The sequence below is a fragment of the Saimiri boliviensis genome, chromosome 17, assembly GCF_048565385.1.
Source record: "Saimiri boliviensis isolate mSaiBol1 chromosome 17, mSaiBol1.pri, whole genome shotgun sequence".
Classification (NCBI taxonomy): Eukaryota; Metazoa; Chordata; class Mammalia; order Primates; family Cebidae; genus Saimiri; species Saimiri boliviensis.
The window spans coordinates 72,439,121-72,455,162 of record NC_133465.1 but is presented as its reverse complement, the minus strand read 5'-3'; the positions used below and the strand labels follow the sequence as shown (position 1 = coordinate 72,455,162).

The window sequence follows — 16,042 nt, the reverse complement described above, 5'->3', positions numbered from 1 at the left end:
GCTGAGGAGAAGATGAAGGCTCTGCCCACACTGTGACTGTGGACTGTGGCCTCAGGAACTCAGAGCACGAGGCTGTTTCAGCCCCACAGTGGGTAGCCGCATCCTATGGGGACACAGGGTCACCGGCCTGCGTTCAGATCAGCTCCTGGGCATCCAGAGACATTCTGTGGGCTCCTGCGCTTTGGGGAGGCTGGGGTCACAGGGCAGGACCCGAGTTCATGGAGACAACAGGGGCAGGTGCTGAGGGACGGTGGCCAGGGGGAGCTGGGAGGAGCCGGCGGGAGACCCAGGGTGTGTCTAGTGAGGCCCCAGTCCAGGCCGTGGGCACCTGACCCAGTGAAAGGCAGGCTGGCTCATGGGTCGTGCGATTCTCATCTTTATTCTCCAGAACGAAACAGCCAGCGGCATGAAAAGGACCCCAGCTGGCCGTGCTCATTCTTCAAAAATAAAACTAAAAACCTAGGTATTTGGCTCCATAAACTTCTGTCATGAGAATAACAGCTCTGAATGGTCCCAAGGCTCTTCCTCGCCCACGGCGCCAGCAGCCAGCCCTTCACCCAGCTCCGGCCACATGCAGTGACGCAAAGTGTCTTTAAGGAACGGTATCGAATGGGGTCCCCAGGCATTTCACGACACAGGACGGTTTCCTATGCACATTTCTTTTTTTACAAAAAACAATATAATAACTTAGTTTGCATTTTACAGCATTTCCAATCGGCCAGGGCGTCCATGGCTGGCAGCTCACAGGGCTGAGTGTGGCAAGCACTTCCAGCTTGGGCGCCAGGGTCAGGTCTGGGCCCCGGACACCTGGCCCCCACCAGGACTCCAGCACCCACTGCAGCCTGTGGCTCATCAGAGAGGGAGGCAGCGCCCCGAGGACCCCAGGTCAGTCCATGCCAACCTCACAAGGGTTCAGCCCCCTCTCCTGGGCATCCCTGTACATCCTCTGGAAGTCCTTGAAGCGTGGGGCACAGCCCAGCCGCGCCTCCCCAAAGTGCATGTGACCGGTGAAGAGGAAGTCACCGTGCCCCGGCCGCACGCCACACTCCAGCAGCGTCCGGACGTGTCCCTGCCAGTGGCCGTCACCCTCGGGCACCGGCTCAAAGACCCTGCTTTTCTGCCGGTAGAGTCTGCTCACGCGCAGGTGGATGGCCGAGTCCTGCCGCTCCGGCTCATGGGTGACTTCCTGGATGGAGCCTCGAACGGCTGTGCAGGAAAGGAGGTGGAGACAGGGGGTCGGGGGTGAGCCGGGGAAGCACGCAGGCGGCCGCACGCCCCCCACCCCGCACACTCCCCATCTCCCTCACACGCCCCCTCATCCCCCCGCAGTGCCCCCTCGACGGGCGTTGGAACAGGGGGCTGACCGCAGACTCTGCCATCTAGCTTGAAACTCCCGCTGAAAAGTACAACTTAACAGCAGGAAGCCACCAGGGCTCGTCCCAGCCGTTCAGACTGTCAGCGAACAGGTGCTCTGTCTACCAAGGGCCAGACGCATACGTGCAGAAACAGAACCTGAAAACCACGTTTTTCAAGTGGGTGCCCCTGCAGCTCTGCGCCCTCATCAGACAGACCCGGTCCAGCTCAGAGGAGAGGGTGACATGAGGAGACAGAGGGAGGGTGGGCATGGGGACAGCTCAGGGCTGCCCTTGGAGACCCCGCCCAGGGCCCAGGAAAGCCGTGAGAAGGGGTCTGTCCGTGAGCTTGGCGGTGGGTGCTAAGCCTCAGCCCTGCGGGACGTGGCTTCCCACAGCCAAACCCTTCCCAGAGCGTCTGTGCCAATGCCACAGGCAAAGGGGCTGCAGCCCTGGGACCCACCACACTCCCCCTGCAGAGCGGCAGGGCCACTGGGCCTTAGGTGTGGAACAGCATGGCCTCGGGTGGAGGCGGGCAGTGTCCAACGCCAAGGGTGCTCTGGGCTGCTGATAAAATGCTGTTTACAAAGCACTGCAGAAAGCAGCGCTGCTGGGAAACAACGGACTTCCAGCATCCCCACGAAGAGCAATGATCACATTTACACACCGGGAGACGCCCGCAGCTCCCTCCAAGTGAGTCCAGTCCCCAGGGCTGGAGGAGGGCCTAGCCCTGGGCCTCTGCAGAGTGACCCCTCCGGGGGTCAGCAAAGCACTAGAGCTGGAGGCCTGTCCTGGGCCCTGAAGAGGGGGCACCCGGGAGGCAGACACTCACCAAAGTCGCTGGTGCACACGGCCAGGAGCACCTCGGTGTCGCTGCAGGGGCGGCAGGGGGCTGCGGAAGAAACGCAGAGTCAGCAGGCGGCCCGCACGGGATAGGCTCTGGGCTGCCGCCCGCCACATCACATGATCTCACACTCAGCAAAGCCCAGTGGGGGCGGGTATCCACATCGAGGCACCTCTGTGGCCAAGGTGAGTGGGCGGCACATGGAGGGGGCCGGCAGAGCAGGAGACAGAAGTACAACCCTCGGCCGCACCGGGGTCTCACCCCGGGGACCCCTCAGCTCCATCTAGACCAAACGCACCCGCACCTGATGGCACAGACCGGAGAGCAGACCCTCAGCCAGACATGGCCCATCCCAGGGCCTTGACCGGGGGGTCTTCATGCTCTTTGCCTGCTTACATCCTCAGTGTGGCGGAGCCGGACTCACTCAGAAATCACTCCCATGCCTGTTTCAAATGCAAAGCCCACCTGGGGCTGACCCGAAACCGTGCCTCCGCCCAACCTCCATATCTACACCCCGTGATGCTGGGACCACCCCGACTTTCCAGCTCCCTCAAAAGGCAGGCACTCCCCACAGCTCTGCTGCCCACTTCCCTGGACCGCAACAGCCCCCCAAGCAGCTGGAAGGGTCAGAAAGGTGGAGATTCCAGGAAGGGAATCCCTCAGCAGGCAGAACCCCCTGTGATGCTCCTGAACCCTGGGGCCTGGCCTCCCCCAGAGAACGCAGGAAGTGTGGAGTGAGGCTCCTGCACCGGCCAAACCGGCTTTCGGCCTCCTCCCGGCCCAGCCCTCGCCCTGCCCTTTGCCCCAGTTTCTGAGACGGGTGAGCCTCGTGAAACAGAAACCTCTGCACGCCACGCGTCCCTACACTCAGGGTAGACTCGGGAAACACGGTTTTATTATTCACTCTTATTGCAGGTTTCAGGGCCTCACCCCACCTGTTCTGAGCCTCCAGGTTTTGGCTCCACATCTCCTAACTCAGTAGAAACTCCGAGATGTGAAATCTCAATGACACCTGTTTCCCCTGCACCATTTCACATTCTGAAGCCTCTGGAAGGTCCCTGGCCAAGAGCTGGGACCACCTTGCCTGGGGGTTCGCTGGCCCTGAAGCTCATATCTGCACCCTGGCCGGCTGCTCCTGCTGGGCTAAGCTGGGCTGAGCTGTCACCTGGCTGATGAGTACAGGCCCGAGCTGGCCGCTGGTGCCCGGGGGCCCTGGGGTTCAGAGCAGCGCGCATATCTGGCACCTTGGCACGGTGCGGACAGCTGCTCAGAGAGGGCTTCTGGGGTCACGAACTTGCGTGGACCCTCAGGGCCTGCACAGGGGTCTTGGAGTCTGCAGCGCCCTGGGCAAGCACAGTTCTGTGTGGACCCCTGGGGTGGAGGTGAGTGTCTGGGGTCCTACCCCCTCAGGGATGAAGCCGGCACTCCCTGACAGGTGGGGTGAGGGCACCTCCCAGCCTGACTCACCGGCCCACCCACCTCCTCCTGCGTTTCTTTCCATCAAGTTATCAAGAAAAAGAAGCTGTGGAGCCAGCACAACCTGCCGGGCACCTGGAAGCCAGCCGAGACAGCCTCGCCCCCACCAGCAGCCCTGCCGAATGGGAGCTCCGGTCAAATCCCCTTCCTGCTGGTTTGTGCAGACCCACGCTGCAGCCCCTGCACTGGGGGCTCCTGGGGGTCAGGACCCAGCCTGGAAGCAGCCCAGTGGTCTAGGCACTCTCCTATGGGGGCCCTGGGGCGTGCCCGCCCTGGTCACTTAGTTCACCTATGTGGACCCCCATGCTGCTCCCCGGCTGGGTACCTGCTGACAATACTGGGCCTGATGCAGGTGGGGGCCAGATGGAGGCCAGCAGCACAGACCCCCACCCGAGCCCAGGAGAGACACACAGAGCCCACGCAGCCCAAGGGGCTCACGTTTCAGGCAGCACTTTTATCCCCCACAGGTGAGACTGCCCCCCCAGGCCCACAGCTGCCCAGCCCCACAGGGCCAGAGGTCCCAGGCCAGCACCCCTCACGTGGGTGGGGGTCGGTCAGTGACAAGAACGGTGACCACAGCCCACCTGAGGGTCCCCACACTGAGCAGCACCCTCTGCCTGGGCAGCCATGGCAGCTGGGGCTGGGCCAGGGGCCCTGGAGGGCAGGAGGCGGGAGGTGCCCGAAGCCTGTCCTCCCGGTCAGCAAATGCGGTCAGTGCGTGGGCTCCCACCCTGGGGCAGCGCAGCCCACAGCCCAGCCACACGCGTCCCACCCTGGGCCTGGGCATGCGAGCTTATCCAAGCCCTGGCGCCTCACCCTCTGTGAGTCACGGCCCAGCGACCTCAGTGGACAGCGCGGGGGAGGGTGGAGACGCTCCCCTCACGCCCCCTGGGTGCCCCGCCCTGGCTCGCCTGGCCGTCGGCGGGGGTGTGGGGCGTGGGGGTGTGGGGCCCGGGGGGGTCAGTGCCTGCAGCCTGGCCTTCTGGAAGCCCCTGGAGACCTCCCATCGACAGCTGAGCTAATAAAGAGCACCCCAGAGACCTCCTTGTTCTGATCCTGAGCTTTGCAAAGTGGAGTCGCCTTCACAAAGGGCACAGGGTGGACCCCAGAGGACGATCTGGGGACAATTATTAACGGAGCCAGGCTTGTGACGGCAGCAGAATGCGCTGGTCATGGACACTGGTATCTATAGTTTCCAGGGGGTCGGGGGGCCGTCAAAGGGTTGGAGTCCCGGTCCATCCTCCTGGAGGGGAGAGCTGGGGTGTGGACGTCTCGGGGACATCACCGAGTGGGAGGCACCAGCAGGGTGGGGCTGGGGGGCTGCTGCGGGGACTCGGGTTGGACAGCAGGTGTGAGTGGAGAGCCAGTGCCGTGGGCAAAGCAGGACCGGCTGGTTCCGAGGATGACAGACACCAGCCCGTACAGCAGCACTGCCCAGGCCGGGACGGCCAGCAGGATTCAGGCAGTCCAGTGGTAAACCTCTGTGACCATGACAGCTGGGACTCCCACGCAGCTGGTGACGGGGACACAGCGCTTCTGAGGTGCTGGGACTCCCACGCAGCTGGTGACGGGGACACAGCGCTTCTGAGGTGCCAGGAGCAGTGAGCGGCAGGTGGGTGGAGACCGGGACCCAGGCCGAGCTCCCAAGGCTCCTCCCAAGGCCGCCATCATCACCTCGCAGCGTGGCTGGACTCCAGGCTGCAGTCCATTGCTGGGGCGCCCTGGGGTTGCTGGCCCCTGGCCCCTGCCCTTCCCCCTGCCTCCCTCCGTTTCTCCCTCCCTCTTCCTGGTGAGGAAGCTGGTGGGGTCACTCCCTTCCTCTCCACAAGCCGGGAGATGGTTCAAATGAAAATTACAGTGACTGGAGAGAAGACACCAAGGCAGGAAGTGAAAGACGGATGAGCGACAGGGACGCCTTGGAAAATCCGCCCCTCTCCTTCTCTGCTTCCAGAAATCATGCGGATTCTCTTCCCCACTTTTCCACCCATCCCTCCCACCCATCAAGGACCTCTCCAGGGCCTCTGCACCCACCGAGCTGGTCACATGCCTACGGGCTCAGCCAGGGGCAGCTCTTTAAAGGGAAGGGGTGTGGAGGCCCCGAGGCATCCTGGAGAGCCTGAGACAGCACCGTGCACTCGTGACCAGCATCAAGGCAGCATCCCCTCCCGCCACTGTGTGTGTCCACAATGCTGCTGCCCGGCCTGGCACCTGCACCCCAAGCCCCGAGCACAGAAGTGGCCAAGCCAGGAGGACCTGACAGGAGACCCTGGGAGAAGCCGAAGAACAGACTGGAATCCTGACCCACCTGGACAGCCTCTGGTCTGTGTTCCCCAGAACCAGACGGAGCCCCTACCCACATCCCCAACCCCCTGGGTGCGGCCTGTTTCCCAGATGCACTGGCCTGGGGACAGAGGCGCCACACAGCCTCAGCCAGGTCTGCTGAGCACAGATTTGGGCATCGCCTGGAGGTGCGCCTGTCCACTCCCTGCCCGTCCCGTCCCGCAGGGTTTCCTCACACCCAAGAAAGGTGTCTGTGCCATCTGAGGCTGGTGCAGAGCTGTCAGGTCCCGCCCAGAGATAGCCAAATCCCAAAGCCCCGGGGCTGGGTCACCCCTGCCCCCCACCTGGCCCAGTCTATATTCCTGGAGGAGCAGCCTGCCCATGCTTTGGCCAGCTCTGGGTTACGGGTGCGTCTCATTTATTCAAGCCGATTATGCAGCACGAATGTGCCAGTCACACCCAGGAGAAGTGCCCGAGCAGCAGGTTTCGTGCCGGCTGGGCAGGGAATGGGCTCACACACCCTCTCTTGTCCAGGATTCCAGCCCTTGGAGCCTCTGCCCTCCTAAGTCAGCAAAACTGGAACTTCTGATTCACAGCGAGCTCGCCCACCTCCCAGTGGGCGGCACACGCCAGGCCCAAGGTATCAGCACACCTCAGGCTCAGCGGGGCCCTCACAGGCTGCCACAGCTGCCGGGAGTGCAGGAACGGGCAGGAGACTGCTGGGGGGCCGGCCATGCCCAGGGGATGGCGTCTCTGCTGCCAGATGGCCCCGACATTCCACATTATGGATCCATTCCTGCAGCATTAAGGGCTTAGGGGCCCCATCTCCTGATGAAAGGCCAATACCCTGGAGAGAGGAGGCGCATCTGCCTCCTGGGTTCCTCCTGTTCCTCAACCCCATCAGGACCGGGGAGGCCTCTTGTGAGGGCCCTGCCCATGTGGTCCAGGTGGGTCAGACACCTGTGCCCATTCCCGTGGAGATGCCAGACCTGGGTCCCAGCTCTGGGGGCCCCGGTGAACCTGAGAGTCTGGGCCTCTGTCCCCAGTTCTGAGGGTCCCTGCAGGTCTGCTTCCTCTGATGAGCAACCCACCACCCACAGGGCGCTGGAAATCGTCTCCGCTCAGTTTAAACAGATGGCAGAGGGCCACTGGGCGTCAACAGGGGAACCCAAGCACCTGCCTCACAGGACACAGCAAAGTTCTGGGACCCCAAGCCAGCCTGTCGTGTGCTGGGCACGGTCCTGTGCGGGGCCCTACAGACCCAGGAGCACATGGAGGGCGGGGAGGGACCCATGGCCAGACGCCTGCTCCGGCCCCTGGTGGCTCAAGTCACTTCTCACGAGGGGCTGCTGCCTCCCTGTGACCCCACAGGAACCTGAGGCCACTCAGCCCCAACCCCCGCTGCCTCTCCCAACCCACCCACCGCCCCAGCCTATACAGGGCCTGGAAGCCTCGGCCCCCACCCCCAGAGGCAGGAGAGACAGTCTCTGTTCCCAAAGGTGAGCTCACAGGCTCTGTAGGGTCACCCCAGCTGACAACCAGAACCACTGATTTTCCACTGGAAATCTAGAAACGTGGGCTATGCAAATGTGGCCGTCCAGGTGCACCTGCCGGCATGGTGACTGTGCTGCAGGCTTTAAGACTCTCACACAGAAGCAAACAAAGCTCAGGCCACAGAACATGTGACGCGGCCCAGCTCTTCAAGACCAATTAACACTTTAAATCAGCAGAGAGATGCTCGCAAGTTCTACCTTCTACCTCTGTTCAGGAAGACTGAACTTGGTGCCTGGATTTCTCCAGACTTGCTTTCATTGTCTAGAGACTTTCTCTCCAGGGCCCCCGGACCAAGGCTTGTGCCCCTCCCCCAGGTTCCCGGCCCACCATAACTGTTGCCGTTAAAGTTTTACCCAGCATGCCACCAACCACGGCACAGCTGAGTTGACATCAGCGTCCAGCCCTGCAGGGGCGGTCAGTCGGGACTCAGGGACTCCCGCGGCAGTGGGTCCGACGCTCACTTGAGAGAGATTTCAGAGGGAGATGGAAAACTGATCTGGGCCAAGAACACAGAACACAGAAGTGTGGGCTTCTGCTCAGGACGTTGAGTCCGCACGTTTCAGATCCTCAGACGGCTGGTTTTCCCCAGAGAATCTTTTAGTCACTAACCCTGGTGCTCCCTCTTACCTCAGGCACGCCCACCCCTCAGCCAGGTGTCTCCACCCGGGCCCGGCTGACATTCTGGGCCAGATCAATCTCTGGGTTGAGGCGTCCTGTGGAATGTGAAGCAGCCCCCCAGCCCCTGCCCACATCATGCCAGTGACCCCCAGCCATGCGTGACAACAACGGGCCACAAGATGGTTTACCTGGTCGGCCACCGCTGGGACAGCCCCCCTGGAACAGCTCCCAGGCTGAGGTCCAGACAGTCCCAGCTCACACAGTCCCAAGACCCTGCACAGCCCTGGACAGTGACCACCCTGCCCATGAAGCTGACGGTGCTCAAAGGGCCCCGTGCCTCACATTCAGACCCCACCAGCAGCAGTGTGGAGCCTGCACCTGGCCCTGGTGTCCCCAAAAAACAGCACCCTGGGCCTGCTCACAGCACAAGAGGTAGGACCTGCCCCGTCTCCCCTCCAGGGGCCCGAGGCTGAAGCAACACAGACCAGGAGGTCACACGGCCCACGTGTGCCTCCCAGGACCTCATGCTTCCTGCGGTCTGCCCACAGAATTTTCTAGAGACCAACAAAGCCCTCCACGAAGGACCTCTCCCCCAGGCACAGGCATCCACAGATACCCCATGACACCTCCACTCCCTGCCTGCCACACAGGGAATCTGTCGGCTTATTTCACCCACGAGACCCCTCTGGGACCGGGGCTGGCCCCATGTTCTGGACATCATAGCTCAGTACCGCTCCAGGCTGAGTCAGCCTCAGCTCCCACCCAAAAATCGACGTTTCAAGGTCTTCAGCTGACACCAGAAATACCCAGCCAATTCTCAGGGCTGTTTGAATGGGAAAAGCACCCGTTTCAAAGGAGCTACACCGTCCACAAGCACAGGGCATGTCCCTTAGCACCGGCCCTGCCACCACGCGAGGACACTTGCCACAGTCAACAGACACACTCCCCGCCACACTCCCAGACACGCTCCCAGACACGCTCCCCAACACGCTCCCCGTCACGCTCCCAGACACGCTCCCCGCCACGCTCCCCGTCACACTCCCAGACACGCTCCCAGACACGCTCCCACACTCCCCGCAACGCTCCCCTCCATGCTCCCCGCCACGCTCCCCGCCACGCTCCCCGCCACGCTCCCCGCCACGCTCCCCTCCATGCTCCCCGCCACGCTCCCCGCAACACTCCCCAGACACGCTCCCCGCCACGCTCCCAGACACGCTCCCACACTCCCCGCCATGCTCCCCGCCACACTCCCCAGACACACTCCCCGCCACGTTCTCTGTACTCCCCGCACTCCCCGCCACACTCCCCAGACATACTCCCTGCCATGCTCCCAATCACACTCCCTGCCACGCTCCCCACACTTTCTGCCACACTTTCTTCCACACGCCCCACCACGGTCCCCTGACACACTTCCCAGGAGGCAGGCTGCTCATCCAAGGCCGTTCCACCCAGAACACTCACGCAGATGGGCCAGTCTTTTCACAGGTGATTCCAGCTGGAAAGGCTGGATTTCACAGGTGGTTTAATTTGAAGCTCCCACACCCCCCGACACCACGTCACACCCCCAGAAGGGCCCCTCTGCTGGCACCAGTGACCCCCAACCCTAGCCGCCTGTGGGGCTCTTTGGGCAAACCCGCCACATCTGAAGCAAGAAGTGTTTTCACCAAGGCTGAGCAGACAAGGGGGCGAGGAGAAATCAGAAACACCTGCCACGATGACATAGCCCGTGGCTTAGACCGGGAGCCCACGCCAACCCCACCGGCCCCGCCCGCGGCGGGCCACTCACCCGACAGCTCGTGCAGGTCCGACGCCCTGTGCCTCCTGATCAGCTCGTACTGGAAGCCCGTGGTCCTTCGGCCGATGTCCTGCTGCGGCGTGGCCTCCACGAACAGGCCGCCCTGCTCCAGGCCGAAGCACTGCACGCCGCCAGGCCTGCCGTCTCCGTCCCGCACAAGCAGTCTCAGCTCTCCAGTTTTTTCCAAATAAATATTGGCCCCCGAGGAGTCCCTGAAAGGCTTGATGCACACAGTCAGATGCCGGGCAGGCGAGAAGGTGTTGGGCCGCAGGTTCACGATGAGTGCGCCTGTAGGGTACATCCACTCCACGGTGCCGGCCGCACAGCGCAGATACACCTGCTCCACCTCCTTCCTGTGTGCCTCGTGCGTCAGCCCGCTGCGGAGGGAGACACGTCAGCCAGGCTCGGAGCCGAGGCTCCTGCCCCAGCACACACCTGCTCACCGCAGGGAGAACCCAGGCCCGAGCTGAGGCTCCTGCCCCAGCACACACCTGCCCACCGCAAGAAGAAGCCAGGCCCAGAGCTGAGGCTCCTGCCCCAGTACACACCTGCCCACCGCAGGGAGAAACCAGGTCCTGAGCTGAGGCTCCTGCCCCCAGCCCACACCTGCCCACAGGCAGCCAGTGAGGAAGACACCTGCTTGTAATGATGGCGGCTCATGGACCCACCCGCTGCTGGCCACAGGTCCCATGCGGACCTGTGCCCGTGAGGCAGGCTAGCGCCATCTCTGACCTTTGGCACTGGGCCCACTTCCAGGGTGGGGCCTTCACAGGGGCCCCCACCCAGTTCCTTCCATGCACCTGTGCCAAGGGCCATGGTGTGGTGGGGTCGAGCTCCCACCAGTGCAGGTGGTGCTCCCCCAGGCTCCCCAGCCGCCCCCCGACACTCGGCGTCTGCCCCTCTGCTGCCCCAGCGTCAAACACCAATCTCTGTAGCATCCCTGAATCAGGGTAACTGGGGGTACAGGGGCAGTGGAATGGAGCCCCAAGGAAGGGATGGATTCCTCCAGAAGATCATGGGAACACCAACAGCCCCTGGGTACCAACTCTAGTTCCAGATGACCACGTGAGGGCCGGGACGCTAGAGGTCACGTGAGAATGGGGCCACCGAGTGTGGAGGCAGAACCCGGGAAGCAACCTGCCCCAGAGAACAGCTTTTACATTAATTAGGAGTGTTGGCAACTTGGGGCCATGGAAGTTCTTGGTGAGTTTGTCTTTTAGCACTTCATTAGCCAATGATTTGACCATTTTTCGAAAGTCTGAAGACCCTGCACTAATGACAGTATTTGCAAAAAATAAGCTCTCGTTAAAAAAAGATTCACTGCAAAAGCAAGGTAAACTTCCTCCACAGGGTGAGGATTCAGGTGGGGGCTAGCTTGTGAGCAGCAAGCTAATTTCACCCCCAATAAATGCTAAACAGAAAATACGAAGTGCACGGCACTCCTGGAGAGGCAGGTCCTGGGCAGAAACAGTTATATTTTCAAGAAATTGAAACATCAAAAACCTTAAGCTGCTCCTTCTTGGCACTTCAATGTAAATGCCAGCTGGTGGCTAACAGTCACGTCATAACCACCAGTGGGCCTGGAACTAACCCAGTGACTTCAACTAAGTGTTTGATTACATGAGAGTGGGTTCTGATCAGATCTCAGACAGGTTCACCCACATTCTTAGGATTTTTATGTGAAATAAGCAATGCTCTTTCCAGAGCCCTGGCCTGAGCCAGGCACCAGAAGCCTTTTCTGGTAACATGCGTAACATGTGGTTCGCATTTACCGCTGGTGACTCACACTCCGGGCCCCCAAACCTCACTTTTCATAGGCTGCGGCCACATCACAGGGCAGCCTCGTCAAGGGGTGCACCACCTCACCCCCTCCCGCCCCCACAAAGCCCCAGGTCATGAGTGGCCAGGGCGGCTGCCAGGATCACACACCCAGAACAGACTCACAAATTACAGTCAATAAAGCTCACACAAGCTCATCTAACACGCATGTGGGGAAGGGCTGATGAGACTGCTGTGTGTCAGTTAGACTAAATGGTGAGTGGCTGACACGCTCAGCTCCAGTCAGCTCTTCCTAAGCAACTGAAACAGACTTCTCATCCCCTCCCCCCCATCTCCGGCATCAAGGCCACTGTTCTCTTCCCCGTGCTCGGGGACTGAGCCTCAACCCTCTCCACGGAAACCACAGACACCTTCCTGACCACCTTTATGGCTACTGGCTGATAAAATGGAGTGTTGGCCCTGCCTCCCTCTTGGTGGGGCCTGAAGGTCGAGGGAGTGGGGAACTTTCGCCCAGGGTTCTGGTGACCTTCATCAGGGCACTACCTTCATCAGGGCAGGGGCGGAGGGAGGGCACCCTCCTGGGGACAGGCAGCCAAATCCCTCTGCCCGGGGGAGGCTGACCCCAGCCTGAGCCGGGTGTCCTGGCCTGGCACATGCTACCCGAATCTGGTGGGCACAGCTGGCTCCACCCACTCAGAAGACACTGGGTAAAAGATGAACGGGGACAAAACGCAGGTGGACACAGGAGAAAGAGGCACCCTGCTTCCTCGCCCTTCAGCTAACGTCTGCTCAGCCCACTCAGAGGGGCCTGCACCCAGCACAGGGCCTGCTCCCCCATCCTCTCGTGTTCTTCCAAAACAGCCAGACCAGCGGGACCCCAACGAGGCATGTGATATTCAATCAGCAGCATGTGATGTCCAAGACCTGTGCAGTCAAAAAAATGTGAAACCATGCGTCCTTCAGCCTGGGACCCAGCAGACCTCTGTATGAAGTCGAAGACTCAGGGTCTGTGCTGGTTCCTACCAGAAAATCTAGCCCTCAAATGTCTCACCTCGAACCACTCAGCACCACGGTAAACCCCCCCAAAAAAAGTGTTTATGAAAAATTGCTGGAATTGCAAAAACGTGACTTTTTTTTTGTGATTTTCACATGAGATGCTGGCGACACAAGCTCAGCACAGAGTAACTCCGTCCCGTGGCTGTGAGAAAAGTAAGGCGTGCGACAAAACTGTGGTTCTTCCCAACGTCACGGAGCTGACAAGACTGAGTCGACATCAGATCCGCAGACCCAGGCGATGCATTTCTAAGTCAGCAACGGTGCCCACCAGGTCGACATGCTCATGGGCACCTTTATGGAAAGGAGGCAAATCCCAAGTGGATAAAGGGACTGACTGAAGGAAGCAGTGCGGGCGCTCTGGCACCAGCCCACACACCCCAAGTCTGGGTCACCAGGACAAAACGCCAGGCTCCTGTATTAAAACCAGAAAGAGCTTTGAACCCACTGGCAAGTTCAGTCCCCACCTTGCAGGAGATGAACCAGGCGTGACCGCACCTGTGATGCTCATGGCAGTGGGAAAGTTCATGGTCCACCTTTATGGCCACTGGCTGATCAAGGCGGGGCGCTGGTCCTGCCTCCCCTCACGGAGAGGGCTTTCCTAATCTCCTACTTAATTGCTTAGAAACACCTAGCAACAGAGGCTGTTGCCGCTTGTCATGGGGGCAACTCCCGGCTATCAGGGGATCAGAATCCACCCAGCACACCAGCGCTCGCCCCACCCTGTGCTTGTTCAGGACAGCTGGGGAAGTCGCCAGCGGGCCAGCGCACTTCGGCTTCAACAGCAAGTCTCTGTCACTGATTTGTGAAGTGCGTGCATCAACCAGGCAGTGATTACGACGAAAGAGTCTCACTTATGCCCAGAAACACAGCCCGGCAGGTCCCCTCCGGAACACCCCACCCCGGCAGCTCCAGCGGCCCCCACAGCTGCCCTCCGCAGGCGCTGCAGGTGGGGGACGTCCCTGGGGGAGTCTGAAGCCAGGAGCACGCTGGCAGCGATGGCGAAGAGGGTCTCCAGGTGGGCCGGAAGGCGCACAGGTCCTGGAGGGCGAAGCAGTGGTGTCCCCTGTCACCCACCCACCCCGGCTCACTACGGGTGCGGGAGGCGCCCCTGCCGCCACCACACAGTCCCCTGACACCCTGCAAAGGGTGCCGGCTCCTTCTCCACACACTCAGGCCTGGGCGCTGCTTCTGGTTTCGGGCTGCCGAAGCGGAACGCCCCAAGGCCTCGGTGTGGGGGCGCCCGACCCACCAGGCAGGGGCAGCAGGCTGGAGTTTAATCACTCTGGCGGGTGGGGGGGCAAGGGCAGCCCCGAAAGAGGTGTCGGCACCGAGGCTCCCAGCCAGCTCCGCCGGCGCCAGCGCTCCCAGCCGACCCTCCCCCAGACCCCCCGCCGCCCGGGGCCAACCTCAGCTCGGTCCTCGCTCTGCCTCCGCCGGCCGCAGCTCCAGGGACCGCCCGCGCTGCCCACGGTTCTCCGGGCGAATCTCCCGGCGCAGCGCCAGTTTCCCCACCCCACCCCCCGCACTGAGACTCCGCTGGGGGTGCTGGGGGGTTGTGGTTTCGCAGAGACGGAGACCGGCGGCTGCGCCTCCCCCCGGGTGACCCGCGCCCGCCCCGCTGACACCCGCCCGGCGTCCGCTCGGCCCCAACCTCCCCGGAAAACAGCTTCGCTTGAACCCACCGCGCGACGCGGCCCCCAGCGGGGAGGAGGCGGGTGGCAGCCGGCGGGTCCCTCCAGCCGAGGGGGCCGGGCCGAGAGGCGGGGGCGCCCTGCTGGGTCGGGGAAGCGGGACCCGGGCCCGGGGCTGCTCAGCCTTCCCAGGAGGCGCGTCCTACCGGGCCCCGCGCGTCTGCGAACTCAGAACCCGCGGCTCCTCGGCTTCGCGTCGGAGCAGCGGCGGTCCCCGGGGCGCGCCCGCGGCAGCACTCGAGTTAAAGAAAGTCCTCGGCGGCCACCGCGGGTTGGCCGGGGGAGGGGGGTGGTCGCCCAGCGCAGCGCGCGCCGCAGCCAAGGGCGGCCTGACCTTCACGGGGCCGGGGCGGGGGGCCGGGCCGGAGCCGCTCTCGGACTCATGCACAGGTGCCCGCCCGCCGCTCGCCGCCCGCACAGAAGTGGGTCTAGCTGCGGTCCGCGCCGGTGACCGAAACCGGCGCTCCCTCCTGCGGCCGTCCCTTCCCACTCTGTCCCGGCGCAGGCCCGACTCCCTCGGGCCCCGGGAGCACAACTTCCCGAGCCCGCAGGGCCCCAAGGACCGACCCCTGCCTGCCCCCGGGGTGGGGTCGCGGGACCGGTGGCCCCGAGGCTCAGACACGAGCGGAGGGAGCGAGTGGGCGGCCGGGCCGGGACCGACCCCGCGCGCTCCAGGTGCGCCTCCCCCGGGCGACCTCCTGGCCAGGGACCCGGACGCCGCAGGCTCTTTTGTTCTAGAACCGGGGGCGGAGAACGGCGGGCCCCGGACTTGGCCTGAAGAGCAGGTCCCCCTAGCCCCGGCCCCTCGCCTGCCCCCGCACGATCGCCGGCCCCGGAGCGCAGGAGACGGGAGGGGAGGGGAGGGGCCGGGCACGGGTGGCTCCGCGCACTCACCTCCCCTTCCAGCTGCACAGGTCGCTGGAGTACTGCGCGCCCGCGCCGCCCAGGAGCACCGCCAGCAGCGCGGTCAGCAGCAGCAACGGCTGCGGCGGCGACGGCGGGAGCGGGCCCTGGGCGAGGGGCCGCGGCCACAGCTGCCCCGCGCGCCCCCAGGCCGTCCGCGCCGCGTCCCGCATGCTCTGGCTCGGACTCTGCCGCCGCCCCCGCGTCCGCGCCCCGGGAGCAGACCCTGGAGCCGGCGCGGCCGGGCGGGGCGGGGGTGGGGGGTTCGAGTCCCGGCGATCACCTCGCGCGCTCCCCGCGTCCCCCGCGCGGCCGCCCGCCCATCCTGGCCCGCCCGGGACCGCCCGCGCCGCTGGAGCCGCTAGAGCCACGCGCAGAGCTCCGCGCCCGCCGCCGCCGCCGAGCCTCTGAAGTCTGCGAGTCCGAGTACGCCGGGCCGGGCTCAGCTGGGGGGTGGGGCCCACGCGCGCCCCGCCCCGCCCCGCCCCGCGCCGGAAACTCCTCCCGGGGCGCCCGGCCGGACGCGCAGACACCGAGTCAGCGGCGAATCCGGGTCGCGGGTGCCGGGGCGGGGGCGAGGGCGAGGGCGGGGGCGGGGGGCAGCTCCGAGGCGCGAGCCTGCTCCGGGGGAAAGGGCCCGGCCTGGACAGCGGAGTCGGGCGGGAGGGCGTCGGCAGCAGCGCGTCCCTGGCGG

General features: G+C 63.5%; 1 protein-coding gene across 2 annotated transcripts; it reads right to left on the bottom strand.

Annotated features, from left to right (window-relative positions):
- Positions 1–643: 643 nt before the first annotated feature.
- METRNL (meteorin like, glial cell differentiation regulator) lies at positions 644–15,757 on the bottom strand. Of its 2 annotated transcripts, none has more exons than XM_039476690.2 (4): positions 15,340–15,757; positions 9,911–10,296; positions 2,185–2,244; positions 644–1,206 (listed from the first exon to the last, which is right to left on the bottom strand). In XM_039476690.2, exons 1-4 carry the CDS (start codon positions 15,519–15,521, stop codon positions 887–889), a joined length of 948 nt encoding a protein of 315 aa, XP_039332624.1. In that variant the 5' UTR covers positions 15,522–15,757; the 3' UTR covers positions 644–886. The 2 variants fall into 2 exon arrangements, with proteins under 2 accessions (XP_039332624.1, XP_074245194.1); XM_074389093.1 differs by lacking the exon at positions 15,340–15,757 and adding an exon at positions 14,161–14,229.
- Between the last annotated feature and the right edge of the window lie 285 nt (positions 15,758–16,042).

Excerpts from the sequence above, each read along its gene's own strand:
- METRNL (XM_039476690.2), bottom strand. The coding sequence starts at position 15,521 with ATGCGGGACGCGGCGCGGACGGCCTGGGGGCGCGCGGGGCAGCTGTGG. Across the intron at positions 10,297-15,339 it reads CTGTGCAGCTGGAAGGGGAG|CGGGCTGACGCACGAGGCAC; the intron begins GTGAGTGCGCGG and ends CTCCCTCCGCAG. Across the intron at positions 1,207-2,184 it reads CGTGTGCACCAGCGACTTTG|CCGTTCGAGGCTCCATCCAG; the intron begins GTGAGTGTCTGC and ends TTTCCTGCACAG.